At 40.4% G+C, this 20,431-nt stretch overlaps 1 protein-coding gene across 2 annotated transcripts in view; it reads right to left on the bottom strand.

The window, feature by feature from the left end:
- Window positions 1-20,431, bottom strand: part of HSPA12A (heat shock protein family A (Hsp70) member 12A) — a 53,232-nt gene that overhangs the window by 10,428 nt on the left and 22,373 nt on the right. For both annotated transcript variants that reach the window (XM_039553884.1, XM_010408515.4), the window contains exons 4-7: window positions 20,213-20,399; window positions 19,256-19,360; window positions 17,315-17,431; window positions 2,108-2,279 (exon numbers count right to left, since the gene is read on the bottom strand). In XM_039553884.1, the coding sequence (XP_039409818.1) occupies window positions 2,108-2,279; window positions 17,315-17,431; window positions 19,256-19,360; window positions 20,213-20,399 (581 nt within the window). The remainder of the gene's footprint in view (window positions 1-2,107; window positions 2,280-17,314; window positions 17,432-19,255; window positions 19,361-20,212; window positions 20,400-20,431) is intronic.

Here is a 20,431-nt window from a genome sequence, read left to right as displayed (position 1 = left end):
TCATAAAACACTACAAGAGAGGCAGCCTGCCATGAGTGAAAATTCTTTGTGGAAATATCAGCACGCAAATCACAGAATGCACTTTGCTTCCTCTTTCTATAGTGCCTGTCATCAGGAAACAGAGCATCAGCTCCACTTGCTCCTGCACCCTCCCCAAAAAGACCCCACGATGCAGAGAAGCTGCCCCAGCCTCAGTACACTGCCTGGGCAGCACAGGGAGAGCTCAGATGAAGCATTCCATGACAGAACAAGAACTAGGCCCAAGCAAGGGCCTGTCAAGCCCACAGAAATCAATGGCAATCCTTTCATTCCCTCCTGTGGGCTGGAAGTGAACACAAGAGCCAGTCTTCAACTACAACTGAAGCAAGCTTATCCTTGTTACTATGAACACTGAAATTTTTGTTTTGACTTCACAGCAATAATATGGCCCTTGGAGTGCTTCTCTCTGTTTATATTTAAAGGGTTTTTCTCCTTAATCTGTTCTCAGCTTGTCTTGGGTGCCTGCCATGCCTCTATGAAATTTTAATTCCAACCCCAAATTAATTCACTCCAAACTTTGTTTTCATTAATTTTGACATGAAACCTTTCTCATCCCCAATAGCTTTTTACCATACAAAGTCAAGAATGAGAGTGGTACCCCCACCCAAGAAAAAGCCCATTAGCAGAAATCCATGATCTGCCAGATTCTGCCCAGCTTCAAAACCGTAACCAGATAAACTCCGTTATTATTTTCCCAGAAGCAAATCCCTGTGTTGTCTGAAAGTGAGTTCACGTAAGATCACATGGAACTGGAATAGTTCATGGCACAAATGAGGGGGACAGCAGCCAAGGGGCCCTGAAGGGACTGAATCCTGAAAACAGATTGTGTCCTGTACTCTGTGTGGGCTTCCAAACACTGAACACATCTGACAAGTGCTGGCTAGGAGAGGCAAGGATTTGAGTGAATGATGTAGTGACTCTGCCTAACTAAAAAAAAAAACGCTCTGCTAAGTGCAGGAATAGCTCTACTAGCTCAACCTCCCACCTGCCTCTACTGTTGTGACCTAGCAAATGTGGTAACATACAGATTCTTCTGAAAAATTCCTTCTAGGATAGACTGCCACACTACCATCAGTATGAGGGCAACTGCTACAATTTAGACATACAGGGGAAATATGCACATTATGCAGCAATCAAATCTTACTGCTGCAGGCCACTTTCCTTTTTTCCCCCCCTCTATTTCCCTCCAGTTTCAGTAGGCTACTAAGCTCAAAAAACTCTGATGATGAAGGATCTTTTGGCAAGTGACTTACAGTGGTCCAATCTCTGTCCCTCCCCTTCAAACACTGACAGTAGCAACAGATCCCAGGTCAATAAATCAGAAGTGCATTATCCAGTTGGTCTTCAACAAGCAGACAAATTCACTGCTACATTCCAATGCCATGTGTTCCACTGAGTGTTGAAAGTCATTAATGCTATTTCATAAAGATGACATCAAAAAGCATCTGCCAATACTTTGGAACACCTCAGACTGATAGTTTCATTGCAGATCCAGTTATTTAGTGCTGCCTCAATAATGCAGATAATCAAACACATAATTGCTTCCAACAAATTAAATGAAAAAAATGATCCAACATGAAGTACTAACTTAAGGCAGAAAAATACCATTGTGAAAGTACTAAAAGACTCCCACAACATCCAAATAAAGGCAAGACAGGGAAGCTACCTGCATGCTAAAATATTAGGAAGAAATTCTTCCCTGTGAGGGTGGTGAGGCCCTGGCACAGGCTGCCCAGAGAAGCTGTGGCATCCCTGGAAGTGTTCAAGGTCAGGTTGGACAGGGCTTGGAGCAAATTGCTCTAGTGGAAGGTGTCCCTGCTGATGGCAGATGGTTAGAACAAGATGATTTTTTAGCTTCTTTCCAATCCAAATCATTCTGTGATGTCTGCTGAGTCAACTTCTAAGCAAGTCTAACTATGGTAAGCAGCAAAACGGTTTATAAAAGCAAACTGATGCCAGCCTGAAACATTTCAAGAGAACAAGGATAACAAGAAATGGTCAGAAACCAGCCCTCAGGGACAAAGCAAACTTAGGCATGAGAATCTAAAAAGTGAATGAACAGAAGTACCCTGTGTAAATCCAGTTCCAATAGTGTCACTCGGGCTGTAGCCATTGACAGGTGCCCTACTACTCAGGTCTATCATCTGGTGCAGGCGCAGCTTTCGGCAGTAGATAGAGGCAGCCTCGGGTTCCAGGGCAATGATCAACTGCTCAGGATTTTCAGGAGATGCCATTCCTGCCTGCGAGAGAGAATGGATCAGAGAAGTGGGGTGGGGGATCCCGCAGCCCAGCAGACCCTCTCAGCACAAGGCTCTCCCCAGCTCGTGGGCTTCGCTGGGTCACCCCTCAGAGTTCAACCCACAAAGGAGCTGCTGCCAGGGGCTAAAGGTCTGCATCTGGGAATTGTCCTGCCCACACTGCATAGCACAACTCCACAGGCTGTAACAGGGAGGTTTGCATGCACTTACCATGCTAAGTGTCTAATCGAGCACTTGTGTACATGACAGGTGGAGAAACGAAGAAAATCGCTTTGAAACCTGTAATAATTGGCCTAAAACCTGAACTCCTAATTAACCTGTGAATCTGCCAGCTAAGAGGGGCCTCAGCCTCCTTGCAGCCTCCTTTGGCCTCTCTTTGCCACAACAATATTTTAGGTATGTCATTCTTTATGTCCCAGATATTCACAGTCCTTGCCAAAATGAGGTTCCTGCACTGTTTAACTGTATAGGAATATACAATACACTTTGCCGGTAATGCATCTTCTGTCTTACAACCAACATTTTCTATTTCAAAATCCATTGCTTTAAAGTACATTTGCTTTTATAACATCTTCAAAATGCTCAGTATACTGAAGGAGACAAAATACAACAGGGAAGGTTCCCTAAAATGTAATGAGAACAAGCCTGAAAATAATACCACATTATAAAATCAGCATTTGCCATTCTTTCTATTTTCTTTCTGGATTTTCAGCCTTCAGACACAGATATTTTCAAAAAGCCACAAGTTCTTATGTAACTACATCACTCTCAGAACTGGGCTTAAAGAAAAATATTCAAAGAACAGTTCACAAAACTGTGTTTTAATTTCTTTTCCCTGGTACTTCTGCCTACTGAATGATAATTCTGTTAAAATAGACAACTTTCAACTCTTCCTACCAACTTTTGGGTTACTTGCTGTTACTTTTCAGTTAAGTGCCTGAGCATTAAAGCTTGCCAACCAACAAATAAAACAAAATGAACATTTTTCTGCTCCAACAGTCAGTCTTCCAGCCTTCAACCCATACACATACACTGTGGTCCCTACAGAGCATCTCCAACAAAGGCAGACTCACATGGAAAGTCTGCAGATTGGTTTCAATAAAGCTACTTTGTGGGCTGTGGGAATTGCTGGCTAATTGACACCTGCCGCCAGAAACTCAAAGTGAAGTTGGATTAAAAAGTAATACCAGGGTAAGACGAAGGACAAAACTGTCCTTCATATTTACTGATTCATTTTACCCTCTCCATGCTAGTAAGCAAGATAAACAGATTCTTACAGAAAGCATCTTCCTCACTGTTGGTAACAAAAAAGGCAAAACAACAAGAACAAAGTTCTAAAATAAGAAAGAGTTAAGAGTTAAACTAATCAAGGTTGCTCATTATTTTAAAAGCACACCATGACTAGGATTATTGTCACTTAACATCCTTTATTGCCTTTGGGCAAAACTTTCAGCTTCAGTTACATCCACTGGGCTAAAGAGCATGATCTGAAATTAGCAGAATTGTGTGGGAAGGAAAATACTGTGCAAATACTACAGAATATCAAACCGTGCCAGCTGTGTGGCAACACATACTGAAAAAAATATTATATTGAAGAGAATGTTTGCAACCAAACTTTCAAACTTTGGGGCACACAGATTTACAGCAGCCAGACTAACCCTAAAATGTCTAAGAAGAGTATCAATTAAGCACAGACTCTCCTGCCATCACAGCACTTGTATGTGAGCATGTTGGCAGATTATCTATACAGGTTTAGATAAGGCCCTGGAGCTGTACTGGGGATGAAGATGTGCCTTAGTATAAACCCAATCCCTCCTGTGACCCATCTGGATGTAGTAAGCACAGGCAGGGCTGGTTTCATGCCAGCTCACTGCAACATCACTTATCTCCAGCTGAGCTTTTCCACACAGGAAGCTTCGGTTTGCTGCACTGGAAAGAGCAACATCCCAGATATGAATCAATACTCTGTGACAGACATTAGTCTAATTTGCTTAAGAATTCCAAAAATGTACGGTCTCTGCACACAAACTGTCTTTGCCTTTGGAGAGTTTTGCTAAAAGCTTAATCTGGATCTTGCTGCAATTCTAAGGGCTTGGAGAACAAATAGCTCCCAACTACCCTGCTGCAGTTTTCACTTGTATTAAATCCATTACCGTGTTGTGTGAGAGCTCTGAATCTGAGCAACAAGTGGGTTTTTTCCAATATCTAGCAATGGGGATGAGCCCAAGAGTGCTCAGTCTGCTCCTTGTACTGGCATGTGTCAGCAGCACAGACAATTCTAGTCTCAGTCTAACCTATGCACTAAAGACAAAATTGTATTTTAGTGAAAAAATAGTTTGTTGCTAAGGATATTAAAATCCAAAGGCTTTGCAGGGGTGACAAGAACTGAGTTGCACACACATGGAATGCACTGGTATTTCCTAACTGGAGGTGGCGGTGGGGGGGAAGATTGTATTAATTGACAAATCATCTGTTCTAGGGGAATTTTAGTACAAACTCCCAAGGCTGGTTCTGCTCAAAGCAAACAGTAAACCATTAACAATAACATTTGCTTCCTCCCCTCCTCCAGCAGCAGCCCGTACCATGAACTTTTCACACTGCAGTCAGAAGAGGAAGGCAGTGACCTGCAGCGGATGGACTCGGATCTGTGTTCTCAGACCCTCCATGCACAGCAGATGCTATTCTTGCTCCTTTTTCTCTCTAGCTATGATTTTAACATACCCAAAGTATCTCCTGAGGAAAACATCCAAGAGAAATGACAGTTTTCAACGGTTCAAAGCACAGCTGATCCTAACAGAACCTCATGAAGAAAATGCTGAGGTTTTTTGTTTATAAGCTTTTCTCAGAGAGTTTGAAGGGCCAGTTACAATGAAGAACGGGTTGTTTCACATCATAAAAAGACCATACAGAGAATCTTTAACAGCAAAAGGTACAAGGCATCCAACACATATTTTTATATGTAGACACACATATACATGTACATATATACACACATACATATTTATATATAAATATATATATGTATATGTAGCAATCAGTATTTCATACCTCGTGTATATAGTATTTCTACTTAGACCATGAGAGAGAACACATTACATATATATCTATACATCTATACACAGCACAGAGAAAATGGGGGAAGGGGAGATGATAAAGAAACATGAACACATAAATACTGCTGGGGAGGAATGGAGCAATGAGGTTGTTTTAATACAAGCTCCAAGATGAAGACTTAGGCAGTACATCTGTCCCATCATTACGGCCAAGGGACAGATGGGAGAAAAATATTGAGCATGCAGAGAAAGAGGAGTGGAAACAGCAGGCAGTCAACATGAAGAAACAGTGATGCATTTGTTAAAATTATTAATTGCAGGCATTTGGGAATTTGCTGTATTTTACACTTTCTGCTTTCTGTCTGCCTCACTCCGTGTTCTTGCCCACTGCTGCCCAAGTACTACTGAAATAAAGACCAGGGATTCACAAGTTAACAGGCCTGAGCAGGACAGATCTAAACAATGTCTCAATATTCAACCTTCTATAGATCATTCTGGCAGTGGGACAGACACACCAATTTGCTTTTGCCCAGGGCAGCTTACAGCAGACTTTAGAGCAGAGCAGTGTCTTGACTCCAGCCTGCTAAATCTTCTTTCTCCCGTAACGCTCACTAGCAGCATAAACCCAGCCATCACTTATGAAACATGAACGAAGCAGACAGCAGCTTCCCCAAGAACACAGAAGTGCAAAACTCATCACGGGATTACAAAAATTCTTTTGAGCACAAAAAATTTCTTAGAAATTAATTTGCAAGATATTGCTGCATTTACATACCTGGAAGAAGCAAAGAACACTATGAAAAGAACTGCTCTAAAATTCAACTTTGCTCACATGCCTGAAGACTAGGATTTCATTTTTTGACAAGAGAACTCCCAGACCTCACTCACTCCAGTAGCACAGGTCTGTGTGCTGGTGCCAGCACACTGCTGTTCATGTTCCAAGATGCATCATCGACAGCAAACTTCAAAATCTCATGTACTGGAGCACAAATAACTTTACCATCCAGATGCAGGTGAATTCTCACCCTGGCCACCAGCTCTGTTTTTATAGCCAGAGATGTGTCACCAGGAGAGAGCCACAGCTGACCACAAGACCACATTCCTGATTCCCCAAACAGCATCTGCTGCCAACTGTTAGACTAATTCACCACTAGAAAATACTGAGGTCTGGACTGCAGCTCAGTACAGCACAGCAGTCTGAGCACTTGCAGAGAACTGTTTTCACTCACACCACAAGCAAAATCACCATTTCTACAAATGAAAAGATGCTGCTTTTAAAACCCAGCCTCACACACCACAACACTCAGGGGAAAAAAAAAAAAAAGCAATGCACTTTTATTTAATATTGCAATGTATATGACCTTAAAGAGAGTACTATAGTAGAATATTCCATGCAGTCTGAATCTTTTTAAGGTAGGCCTAGATGAAAATGTCTGAACACTGCTGTAATTAGAAGCATTAGCATTTAGCTGCAGTTCTCCACAGCCAGGCAGAACACTGGTGTTCTATCTGGCTTTATTTATCATACCACAGTGATCTCAAAAGAAGTAGAATGTTAGGAAATACACCATCATTAACAAGGTACCTGTTTCCTATTCCTATCCTTGAAAATTATTGAAAGCAACAGTCAGAGTTTCTTTTTCTGGTTTTTCAGAGAGATACACCAGATATATTTCTAAAGGTGGAAAAAAAAAGCCTGATCACTGATTTGTAACACAAGGAACATGCCTTACATACAGTGCACTTGTTCTTTTGAGTTATAAAACTGATTAAAAGAATTGACTGGATGAATTCTACTTTAGTGCTTTGATATATTTTGTAGTCATTAAAGACCTAATTCAGTACGGCTGCAGGGCTGTAGGCACTGCATTCACAATTGATAAGGCATTTCTGGATACAAAAATGTAGCATCAATAAAATAAACAGATAAACACGTGTGGAAGAGCCCCCCTCATTACATGGTTGGAAAAACAAGGCACAAAGACTAAAAGGCTTTCCTTAATGTTGCACAGGAAGCCAAAACAAGGTGGAAATTCCCTGGATAACTCCAGTTCAGTGTCACAGCCAAATGCTACTCTTCCCCAACCAGCAAGGTTCCATTTCTGCCTGTGACATGGAGCACATGCAGAAGCTGCAGGGAACAGCTCCACCACAGCCTTGGGTGCCCATTCTTCTCTCCCAGTTTGTCACCTTCACCAATTGCACTACTTTAATCACTTCTGAAGCAACGCTGCAGACCAGACAAGTGCAATGATCTGTTCTTCTGGTTGGTAGGAAAAACCTTTCAAACCTGTTTTACCACCAAAGCCCCATTTGTAGGCAACAGAGATAAAATTTAGAAGTTGGATCCTATGAAACGGCTCTGTAAAGATGATGTGGTTTATTAGGAAATGAAGCTCTGCAGGACCACATCATTCAGTCAAAACAACAGAAGCTGAGGATTAACATCAACATTTTTCTATTTTCCAAGATACTTATTAGAATTAGTAACAATAGGAAAGGCATGATTGCAAGTTAAGCACTGTGCAGACTGCATGAAGAAAGTATTGTGAGGCTGAATCAAGGCAAGACAAAACAGCGGCTGGAAATTAAGTGCCTTGTGAAACTTCCACTGTTTAAACTAATCAGTTCATTGTTAAGGGATTCATGATAACACCATCCACTTAGTGCCTTGGTAAGTGAGCTCCTCTAATCCTCCTCCTTTTTCACTAGCTAGCACTTTCTCCAGTCCTATGGCATCAGACTGGGATGTCACAAATAAACCACTGAGATCTAATTACAGAGGCAGAGCGTGCCAGGAAAGAAGATGAGCAACATGGGAAAAGGCTCCCAGCACTATCCCAAAGAGGCACACAAGGGGAAGCAGGGTTGGCAGAGAGTGGGGACAGTGGGTACCACAAAGCTGCAGGAAAAGCAGCGTGCATGCAGTTTTGACGGATCTTCAGCCTGGAGAAGGCTTCATAAAAAGTGTTTGAAAATCACTACACATACCCTCACATACCCTGATGCTTTGCCCTTAGACTTTGGAGTAATGAAGAGTGCTGCAGTACAAGAAATACTGTGGGTAAACAGAATAGTGAGGTCAGACAGCCCAGTTAGCTCTGCCCACCTACCTCTTCAAAGACAGATTCTTAAAATTACTCAACAGCCACAAAATAAACAGGATTTTCAAAGATTCCTCTTAGTGACCTGAGCAAAGAGGATCGGTTTGCCAAAGGCAGAAGGAAGAGCTGCTGGGTGCTCCCCTCCTTTCAAAAATATTCACTCTGCATATAAGAGCCTAGATGAAAACTGAATATTGACTTTTTACTAAAAATCCAATCAACACAATGTTTGGGTGGTAGTTGATCCTGCAAAGATCTGACATCTACAGTGTCATAGAAGCACTTTTTGCTTTACAGAACCATGAGCATTTTGCTTTCTCTTAACATTTGCTACCCATACATGCACATACCTAACAAATGTATGTGAATGCATACATTTTCACACTATTACTGCTGGTTGAACTAAAATTAGGTTTGTGGCACAGGCTGTCCTTGGTCCTAGTCTGATCAGGTGTCACTGATGCTCTGCATTTCCCAAGTGAGAACATTGTGGATAATTATCACAGCTGCAGAATTCTTTCAGTGTCAGCTTCCCTATCTGTACAGATCAGGGACAGGACAAAGATGTTCATCTCTCTGTGAGAACACTACTTGAGAAAGCATAAAGGACACCTCAGGCTATGCTAAAATAGTAGTAACTTCATTTTGCACACAAGAGGAATACAAGCTACGGAAGATGAAAAAGCCGCTACTGGAGGGGCACAAAACTGGAAGCTGAAAGACCCCTGTAATAATTTTCATTTATTCACTTTGCACAAACATAAGTGATGAAATAACATGAAAAGCATAAAGGCATGAAATCCAATGTAAAAACCAGCCTTTACACTGTCCTTAGGATTTTGGGTTTATCCTGAGAGGTCTCTTTTGGGGCCTCAGATATTTTCCCACCTGCCATGAGGAAGTAGGTATCATCACTATGTATTTATATACTATTTCCCTGCTTTTAAAATACCAAATAGGCTTGGCAGTGCTTTCTGAATTCCCAGGGCTTGCCCATACCAGAACTCTGTACAAAGTAACTTAAGCCACAGAAAATTCACAACCTTCCCAGAGTTTTCACCTGGGCCGAACCTACTGCTGCTCCCACTTCAAACAGGGAACTCACAGGCCCTGTGAAGGGGGTTTTTGGGTGAAATCCTCGAAGCTGCAGCCAGTCAGGATAGATGATAATAAGGTACCTCACATCTGCACCTGTACAGCTGGTTTGGTGAACATACTAGACAACATAGAAATTAATTCCAGTTGATGGTTACGCTACTCCCCATTTAACAGTTGTGCTGACCATGTATGCTGAAGGACCACGAGGTTTAGATTAGCATTTCATTTACAATCAAAATTAGTTTTATGGTGGAAGAACCTCTTGTAGGCCAAGGAGCAGCAGAACACCTGCCTGCAGCTCTCTGAAGGGCACTTCCAAAGACAGCAGAACACAGTTTTTCTCAGTCTTGCCAGGAGCTGCAATGAGGGACGACAGCCACATACTGCAGCTTGTGGAGTCCAAATTGGGACCCCCTTTTTACTAAGAAGGTGATGCAGCACCTGAACAGCTGCTCAGAAAGGCATCTCTGTCCTTGGACATTAAATAAAGCCACTGCTGACCCAGTGTTGGCAATAACCCTGCTTCAACTGGAAGGTCAAGCTAGATGATCTCCAACCAACATTCCCACTTTATGCTTCCATGACTCGAAAATGGTGCAGGTATTCTACACTGAGAAAGGCCAGAACTGCAGGATGGAATCCTTCCTAAAGGCTAAGGACCCACACACTTTCTCTCTCCTTGTCTTTGTGACTCTTGTGTCAAATCCTTGCATGTATCAGTGAGAGGGAGCCCATCACGTCTGACAGGGTGACAGCAGTACCAGACTCACTGCTGCAAGCCTGCAGTTATTCAGGTCCTCACAGGTTTCTGTACAGATTGTAATTAGAACTTTTGTCTGGGAATCAAAGGAAACATTTGTCACGGCACACTTTTTTTTTTTTAAAGCGAAAAATATACAGAGCACAACAGCCTCAAGCAGTCCTGTGATCCTAAACATCAGCCATGAGTCATGTTAAAAAGTGATGCAACATATGGAAAGCAATCAGTTCAATGCAACAGGGATGCACAAGTTGAGTTTACACCACCAATGCAATCAGCACTCAAAAAAAAAAAAGTGTCTCAGACCAGTGTCTTGTCAGAGAGGGAAATTCGGTTCCTAATTAATTAATTCATGAGCTGTAGAGGAAAATATGGTCTTTATGCTTAAAAATATGAGGATACAAATAGCAGACATGGACTTGAAACCCAGCTTTTGCATTCAGCTCTGCCACAAGCTTCCTATATAAATTTTGCAAAACACCAAGAACAAATTTTGTGGAACCACCCACTAAAGAAAAAACATCAATTTCTGAGTATCCAAATAAATACTAAGGTTTTCAGTGGAGCTGTTGCTGGAGTTTGTTGGAATGAGGGGTGTTTGGACTCTTGAGTAATCACCTCGGTTGTCTGTGCATGCACATACCTGATCATGCTACTTAGCAAGTTGCTTTGGGCCAAAGCAGAATCCATTTGATATTTCACTTCTGTTTACTAACCTGTCAGTAAAGCTATTGCTGTGGTAAAAAATGCAACATTTCTCCCTCTTAATGGCTGTCTAGAAAAAATGGTATTATCTCATTCTGAAAAGCAAGAGAATAAATGGGGCACCTGGAACCATAATGAAGTGTGACTTTTATTTTCAGCACACTTAGAATAATGAATGTGTGGAGCTGCACTGGCTACAGCCAGAACTGCTGCATTTGTGTGGCCACTGATTAGATAAACCAGTTTGTTATAGACAGCTAGGCTGGCTGATTGAGATAAATGCCTTTGCTAAGCACAGTCAGACTGCCTCAATTTATTTTTCTGGTGTTGCTATTACGCAGCTAAGAGTACAAATTGCTTTACCTAAGCATTTCTATACTTCATATTTTATACATTACTTTTATTATCTGTTCTTTTACTTTCAACCTGAGCTTGGAATTCTTTGGGACTGCATAGACTGTTTGATTCTATTAATAAAATTTATACTTATCGGGTCTTTTGGATTCTGTATTACAATTTCCCCTTTTTAATTTATAAAACCATTTTTTCTCCTTTAGGAAGGGCGATGGAACAGAAGGCAGGAAATATTTGAATTATGACCACCGGCTACCAATCATGAAGCAGCACTTTTGTTTACAATTCATGGAGAAGGTTCTGCAGTTTACCTGTGTTTATTTCACAAAAACCTTTTATTAACTGCTCATAAGCAAGATAATTTCTTGCTACATACAGGCAAGGCAGATGATTTCTGGGTCATCGTGGGAGAGAAAAGGATTTCTTGTATTTGTGAGACATGAAAGAAAACCAGTAATTGCAGCAGACCTTACTTAGGACATTAGATTCAGTCTATCACATTTTGGTCTCAGAAGTAATACAGACACAATATTCCAAGGAGAAGAATCTTGGATCATTTATTAGGCAGGGAACAAATCATGAGACTCTGAAATCACCCATGTTTCTTTGCACAAAAAAGTCTCCATACTGCTTGTTTTGTTGTGCCTCTGCCCTTTCACTCCTCAAAAAGTTTCTCAGGTATTGGGACCACAAATAAATCCAAATTAGCATTACTGAAGCTGAGTCACATATTGCTGAATGATAACATGATAAAGTAGAAGTTATGTTTTCTGACAAGTTGAAGATAAATGGGACCACAGTGGCATTTGGTTCATAATTCTCCAGGGTGATGTTGCTGCAGCTCCTTCCCAAGGGATTGTTGTCACAGATCACATTTGGGTAGTAACTGAAAGCTTAGCTCCAAGTGGCATTACCAAGAATTTTTTGCTGCATTATATTATATCCCCCAAGGTGCAGGAGAACATTACTTGCAAGTTTTATGAGTAGTGTGCATTAGAAAAATGAAGCCATTAAATTCTCATAAGCTTTTCAATTTTTCATGTTGCAATACTCTAGAAATGCTTTTTGTACCCGGGGCATGCACCAGTTACCACAACAGCAAAACCCAACTCCTCCTATTTAAGTCTCTTCCTAATGTCTCAGGCTCTCTCCTTCCCTCTATTTAGAAACATCCTCATTGTGGGCTCCTATGGCTCAGGATGATTTTACTAAAACAACACAAGTGGCCCTGACTGAGGAGGACTTGCACTGAGAAAACTACTTGCTTGCTATTTTCTGTAAGTTCCAGTTTATTCTGCACCTTGGGCTTTCTGATTTTGCCTTAATATTTTTCACCACAGTTCCAATTTCAGCTCATATTTCTTTTCTCTGTAACTGAATATTGCCATCTAAGATGTCTTCTAGACCAATCTATTGTCCTTTCTATGAACTTATTGCAATCAAACCCATTTGTTTTAGACCCTGTCCACACTGAGTTACATTTTTGGATTTCTATTACTCCCTAATGACTGTAGTTCACAGCCTTTCAGACCATCCTTTTCTTTTTTTGGCTGGTAAACCCCATCTAGCACAGTGTTTCCACCAGGCAGAAAGAAAATTCTATTTTTTGACTATTTCTGTTCTTTCAGGCAATTTCTAAGAACATGAGAAATGCGTTTCTAAACTTTGTAAGACAGGCACAGATTCACTCTTACACAAAATGCTATGGAAACCTCTTGTTTTACTTGTTTTAGCAAAAGAAAAAACTCCAGATACTTCAACTTGTGCCACAAAGTGGACAAACAGAAATATAGAGAATTAGATTAGCAGACGCCTCTGCCTTCATGTGAACCTGGCTGAGGAACTCACATGTGTGAGCAGAGATCAATTAGCATACATTTTCCACTCTGTAATCTTCACCTCTCAATTAGTTATCCTTTCCTAATTAAACATAGCTACAAGATGCAGAATCCTCCCCAACACATCACTCAATAAACATTATCATCCTCATGATTAAAAAGATCTTAATATCACAAAAGTGAAACCATAGACTCAAGAGACCCCCACAAGCTACAAATAATCAGGATGGTTGATGCATTAACACATTTCTGCCTCATCTCTCTCATTAAAAAGTCCTGTTTCAGAAAAATAACCAGCTTCCCAGTGCTGCTTGCACCTTCTTATACAGTTTAGAGCAGAAGCCGGTCACACTGTCCCTACACAAATAAATTTCAGTTGTGTGTGTTTTATGAACAGAAGAACAGACTTATGAGGGAATAAGAGTAGCTCAGCTTCACAAATTTCAATCTGGTTAAGCCCCCCAAGCCATCTTTTTAAAAATCAAACATACTTCATGTCACGTTTTTATTAGCAAGGAGTTTCTTGTGCTGTCTCATTATTCTTTCACCCAGTTTGTTTATTTTTCTCCGAAGGTTTCTCCAGAGCAAAGCAGTATTGATCAATGTAATGTCATTGACCCTGGAATGCAACGTGTTAAATAATCCTCACTGTGCACATTCCATTACAAAACTGATGTGAAAACAGTAATAAATGTTGAGTATAGGAGCTGGTTAAATAAAGCCTCTGGAATTTTAGGCTCACGTGCTTAATCCTATAACCTAGACTGCCTCTCTTTTTGTTTATACGAGCTTATCATGCAAATGATTTTATTTGTATGTAATTGCAGGTATTTGAAAAATTGTAGGTAATTGAAAAATAAATCTACTTCAGAGCTCTGGAACTCAATTTCAAAACTCAACAGTTCACATTAAAAAGAAAAGAACCTTCAGTATCTCAGACTAGACCAACTGACTGATGTTTGAAAGCCCACAGAGTATTTCAGGCAAGCTTATGAAAATGCACCAGCCTTCCGTTTCCTTCACTCTGCCCTGAGTGCATTTGTTATGCCATGTTTTACTTTCTTATCGTACAGCTTCTGCATTCAGATATTCCTGTCACACTCCAAAATCTTCCTTAAAACGTTATTCCTATTAGCATGTTCAAGGAATTCCAGCCTGCAGATTCTGCTCTGCACTTACTGTGCCCAAAGAATGCAAAGCAGAACAACTGGGACACAGAAACAAGAAAAGTTGATGCTATTTATGATGCCTTATCTTTTACTGGTGGGGAGAATGGCAAATATGACTATAAATCCTAAAAGTCATTACTAAGGATGTAGTGAAGACTGATGCAATGCACACTAATCCCAGCAGACATGCTTTGGGAAAGAAAACTTAAAACTAAGTGAGTCCTACAGAGCTGACACTCTGCTCTTGCCACAGAGCTCTCTCCAGCTCTGACCACATCTCAACAAGTGTCACAGAGCTGTAGAACCATCTCTGGACACACAGGAATTAAGCATGAGGGACAGCAAAAAGCACCTGTGAACTGTTATTCAGGAATAAAGTAATTTTGATTCAGCAAAATAATCTGTAAAGACATGCAACTCTCTACAACCTGCCAGACTTAGTCCCTTGGAAGGCCCCAGAGAGCAAGATAAATGAGAATAAACAAATACCTGCTTCAAAGAGGTAATAACTCAGCTATAAAAATTGTTAAGGATACAAAAAGCACAATAGATGAATACAGATAGGGCAGGCAGAGTAACAGCAAGAAGCAATGAGGAGTAGATCTCCCATAAAAGTAGGTTAATCACAGTCAAGTTTTTGTAGGCATGAAAAAACCCAGAATTTTAAAAAGGGTTTCAGAAGAGGAAAATGAGTGAGCAATACAGATGTTCATGTCCAGGACATGCAGCTTATGTCTGAGATGACACAGATGGAGTCAAATGTGGGCTGATTTCCTGTCAAATGTGAGGCTACAAAACTCTTTAGGGGCAATATTCCAAAGAGATACAAACCAGGCCAGACTACAGCTGCTGAAGCCAAGGAAATGATGTTGCAGTAACCAAGATGCAGAATCCCTGACAGCTTGGATGAAAGCTCAGCAGTGTACAAAGACAAGAAAAGCTGTCATGCAGACAGAATTAGCAGGATTTTGATAGGCTGGATGGAAAGAGAGAGGAAGAACTGTGAGCTGAAGGGAACACCCAGATTACTCATTCAATGAGAAAGCAGCAGAGCAGCTGGAAGGGGACAATGCAGGAGCCCTTGGGCAGATGAAGAGTTCCAGGTTAGCAATGTTTTGTTTAAGGCAAAGCAGAGATGAAGGGTGTCAGAGCTGCACTGAGATCGCAGGCTAGTCAAAAGCTGATGGATGTTGAGCACAGAAGCAGATTTCCAACACTTCGTACTCTACTTTATTAATTCCATTAGCTTTGCCTAGACAACTCCTTAACCATTCCAAAAAGGCTGGGCTTTACACTGTGAACCAGTGACTGAAGCTGCTTTAGTACTTTAGTTCTCTTGGAGCTACCTCACTTGACACCGATTGCTCAGCAGAATTCCACAGCTCATTAATATTTTCTGCAAGTTAACTCCCAGCTCAGACTGGTGGCTGTACTTCAGTGTGTCTCCTGTTGCAAGGTTTCTACCACTGCCTTTTCACACTTTTCTCTACATGATGCCCCTCATTTTCAAGATGCTTCCATATTCCAATAGCTAACAACAAGAGCTGCAAGCTCTGATCCATCCATGAGGAACATTTGGATCCAGCAATAGGAATCTGAAAGACTGAATGGAAATTCAGAATTCTGTTTTCTGCACCTGTTTCTTCATTCCCACTGCTTTGAAAAAAATCAGCCATGTTTCAAGTTAACATGAATTATTTCCCTAAACTCATGTTTTCCTGCAGTGGATCACACACCCCGAGTTAAAAGCCTTGTCAGTCCTTGCTGTTTATCAAGCTTGCCCATAGAAGTACACAATCACAGACACAACCACAGACACAGACACTAATTAACAACATTCCATTGTGCCACAAATGAGAAATGCCAAGAGATCTACCTGATCCCTGCCCTGCTCCTTCCACAGCTCCCACTTCACGAGCACACATGCACACAGACAGCAGGCAGACAACAATATACAGAGATAATGAATGGGTCTCTAGTGTTTCAGATTTACCTACAACCGTGTCCTTCCATCAGAACTTTAAGAGTGTTTTGCTTCTGGCACTAGCATTAGCAATCCCACAATACAGACTGTTAAGAAAAACGTTGCTCAACATTAGAGATAGTTAGAAACAGAGTTAGAAAAATCTGGGTGCTTCCCAGGAGCGCTCTGCAAATTACTCATGAACTAGAAGATACTTTACAAACTGTGCATTGCATAGCTGCTCCCAATGGCTTACGCAAGTCTCTGAGCGAAAATTAAAAAAAACCAAACAAACAAACTAAAAGTGAATATCCTGATGAAAAAAAGAATGTGTACACCTCATGTATTAGAGACACAAACTGAATTTGAAATAAAGGACATGCATATGGGAAGTGCACATATTTGAGGGGCGGCTGGAGGGAAAGAGTTAAACGCAGATAAACCTCTTACTGGCGAAAATAACGTTTGAATTTAATTTTATATCCAGACTATCCGGTTCACAGTCCTTTCATTCCTACTGTGGGAAAACGGGAACTGGAAGAAAAGTCCCACCAAGGAGGCTCTTTTCTTTCCCTCCTTTTTCCTTTTTTTTAAAAAACTTTAAAAGTCTGTGATGACCTAAAGAAAGTAACAAAACAAATCTGTGTCCAGTATTTTAAACTCAGCTTTCCCTAGGGTCTCAAAACTGCATCTGTTCCATGTGCACTGAGTTCAGCAGGAATACATTGTCCAAGATGACAATCAGTCAGTGAGGGACACCAATATATGAAAGTAAATAGTAAGAAAAAGGCACTTAAGAGGTGAATACATATAACCTACACCTACTGCTTGGTAGATTTAACTCCTCTTTCAGTGTTTCTAGACTGTATTTATACAGTTTATACTAGAGTAAATTGCCCCAAATACAGCTTATCATTTAGCCTATAAACGAGGGCTTTAAAGGGGCATTTCTACATTCAGCCTGTAATATTACCTTGTAGGCAGCTTGTCTCATAAACTGCTTTGCAGGCTGCTTCCAAATAGCAGGCACTGTAATGACCCATCTTACTTCAGTGTTTTCAAAGTCCGAGCCTCCTTGGTCACTGAGTTCCTAAAAAAAAAAAAAAAAAAAAAAAAAGGAAAATAGAGGTGAATGCAAAATGATGGGTCTCTACTTTACAGGAGAACATTATTTTCTGTTGGCTCTGGTAACAGTAATCCTCTTTTCAATTTTTCTTCTGTTACATCCATGCTACAAATCAGAATTACTTCCAACCTGCCAAGAATGCTTTACTATGCCAAAAGGTGGGATTAAGGTTGAAGCTTTCTCAAGGAGGCCTATAGAAAAGTTTACTGCTCAACATACAGAAAATTTGGCTTTTGCAAAAGCAGCAATTTACAGAATTATGTACATTCTTAGCCATGGTATGGGATTTGCTGTAGCTTGAAGAATTCACACTTACATTTTGATTAATAGAGAGAAAAATATTTGGGGTATCACTGATGAACATTTATGTTTTACAATCTGGATTTTTCAATGACTTCTTTATACACCACTTACCTTTAAATCAATTTTTTATAATGCAGTTAACAAGGGGAAGTTATAGTTAACCCCTTTAAAAAAATGACTGATTGGTCCTTCAAAATTTTGCTTTAAGCAAACATTCAAGACTAGTTTAGTACTTTTATTGTCCTTTTTTTCCCCCTTAAAAAAGAGGAAAGTCTGTACTGCATTTGCAAATTAGGTGACATACTGACATGTTTTGGGCAAGGTTCCAAGTAAAATGTCATTACCATATGTCCTATCTAAATCTCCATCCAAACAGAGAAAGGTTCAGAAAGGTGGACAACAGGCCTTTAGAATATAAAAAAATGTTTCTGCATGTGCTGAGCCAAGGTGTTGTGTTTGTTTAGCTATGCTGCACTTCAAAAATCCATGCTGGAAAAGTAGTACCATTATACTGCACAGGGCACCACAGACACATTACAGTCCAAAGTAACAGCCCACTCACATGGCTTGTCTAATTAGTTCCAGGATTCACCCACAAATGCCAGGGATTTAGTTATTAACATCAGGAAAAGGATGTAGCCCCGAACAGGCAGCACAGCAAATATATGGGATTTTATCCAACATTCATATTTGCTAAGACTATCCCCAGACCATGCACAGGTCCAAGTCTGTGACTTTACAATCAAGCCCAAAAAAATATAGTTCAAGATGTCTTTGACAAGACAAGGAATTTGAGTTGTAGTGGCAGGATTGTTTCTCTGCAGCCATAAGGAACAGACTGGCATCTCAGAGAAAGTAAATTAAACCTATTCAAAAAAGCAGGTTAGCTTTTAACCATAAGGCTATTTTAAACAACACTTGCTTGGATGAATACTCTGATTTGACCCAGGAATTGGTCTGCTTACACTGACATTATAGTGGCATGTTGGAAGCCAGTGTTTACTTAACTCACAATTGACTGTTTACACAGGATTTAAAAATCTCAAAACCTGTTTACTGGGGACATGTATTCCATTGGAGAATAAGAAAAACAGTCTTGTGATCCAAGAAGAACACTGCAAGAAATGAGCACTGCAACATTTCAAATCAGAAATGGAAAATTATAAGCTTTTTAATTTTCTTGTCAAATCAACCTTTTTTTCCATTAAAAATACGGCAGAAAATATCTAAACCAGTAAAAAGCTATTCAGAACTCTGCATCACAGTGATGCTATCAGTGATCAAGCTTGACCTGTGCAAGGGGAAATTACTTCAGGGTATTGTGAGCTCTCCAGAGTCCACAGCCTGCCTGGAGTTTCTACACCTGCCTTGCTTTGTTTACATCAAATACTACTTAGGTCAAAGCTTGGCAAGGTTGAAAATATTAAGCTCATATTTATACTAGTTATAAATACAGCAAATCTTGATAAGGAAGCATTACCCCACCTTTAATGCCTGTTCCTTAAAGAACTGCAGAGCATAAGCAAATATCTCAAGTGCTTTGACTTTTTTGCCATTTGCAGCTGTCAGGTCTGTCTCCATGGTAAGATTCTACATGAAAGAAAATAACTAGAAGTTATTAAAAGAAAAAGGCAAACATCAAATTAATTCCCACTGCTTGAGGACAGGGAACTCTTCATTATTCACCCGGTTAGGAAAAACTGACAAAACTATTCTGAAGAGGATTTAACTCATCACTTGAATTTCCTGGAGCATGACATTTTGCTGCTTATTTTAGACTTTGTTTTTAAACACTTTCCATGCCTACAGATAACTGCAGGCAGAGAGAGAAATATGGACTAAATAATTGCAGTACATGTATCTGTAAATAATTGCAACGAAGCTGCCGATGCAAGATATTTAATCCAAGTTAAGAGTTAAAAGAATAGAATTTTGTTTTCCCACCAACACATGAAACCAGAAAACACCTCAAAACAGAAAGTATTGGCCTATTCCCAAAATTCTAGAATGGACTAAAGACAAAAATACAATCAGTAGGAATAATGTCAAATTAACAGCCTGACTGGCACTTGCAGTTCTGGCAACGAAATTCTGGTGAATTTGCTCTGCTGCTCTAGAGCTCAGTATAGCTCTTACATCCCATTTCTGCTACCAGATTTGTTGACCAAACCAACCTCATGCAGACTTGCCAGACAGGACATGAAGATCTAAGCAAAGCAGATACTGAACTTTTAAGATCTACAAGGAAGGCTGGCAAGATACAGTTGCCAAATGCAGTGAGAAACAATATGAATCATAATGCTAACTGAAGAGTTCAATTTATTCCATTTACTCTCTAAACTTAGAAATGCTTCACTTCTAGTTGACAATTTTCAGGCAAAAATCTAGTACTGTTCAGAGGAAAACAACCTGAGCAGCAAACACAGTTTGGATATTACTTACACCACTGGTATGTAGCTTCATCTTGAACTTTTCAAAATACAACCAGTGCTTTGATTCAGAGGGATCCAAGTCATGGTAGTAGTCTCTTGCTGCATAGCCAAAGCTATGGAACTTTCTCTCTGGTGTTAGGAGGATAGTGGTTGGTGTCTTCTGATTGGAAACACCTGGATCTCCACCTTCCCATCGTCTGGCCAAAGAGTGAAACAGCTCCAGTTAGTG

This window comes from Corvus cornix, chromosome 6 (assembly GCF_000738735.6).
Source record: "Corvus cornix cornix isolate S_Up_H32 chromosome 6, ASM73873v5, whole genome shotgun sequence".
Classification (NCBI taxonomy): domain Eukaryota; kingdom Metazoa; phylum Chordata; class Aves; order Passeriformes; family Corvidae; genus Corvus; species Corvus cornix.
Note: the sequence above shows the minus strand (reverse complement) of the source record. Positions and strands in the feature narration are given on the sequence as shown.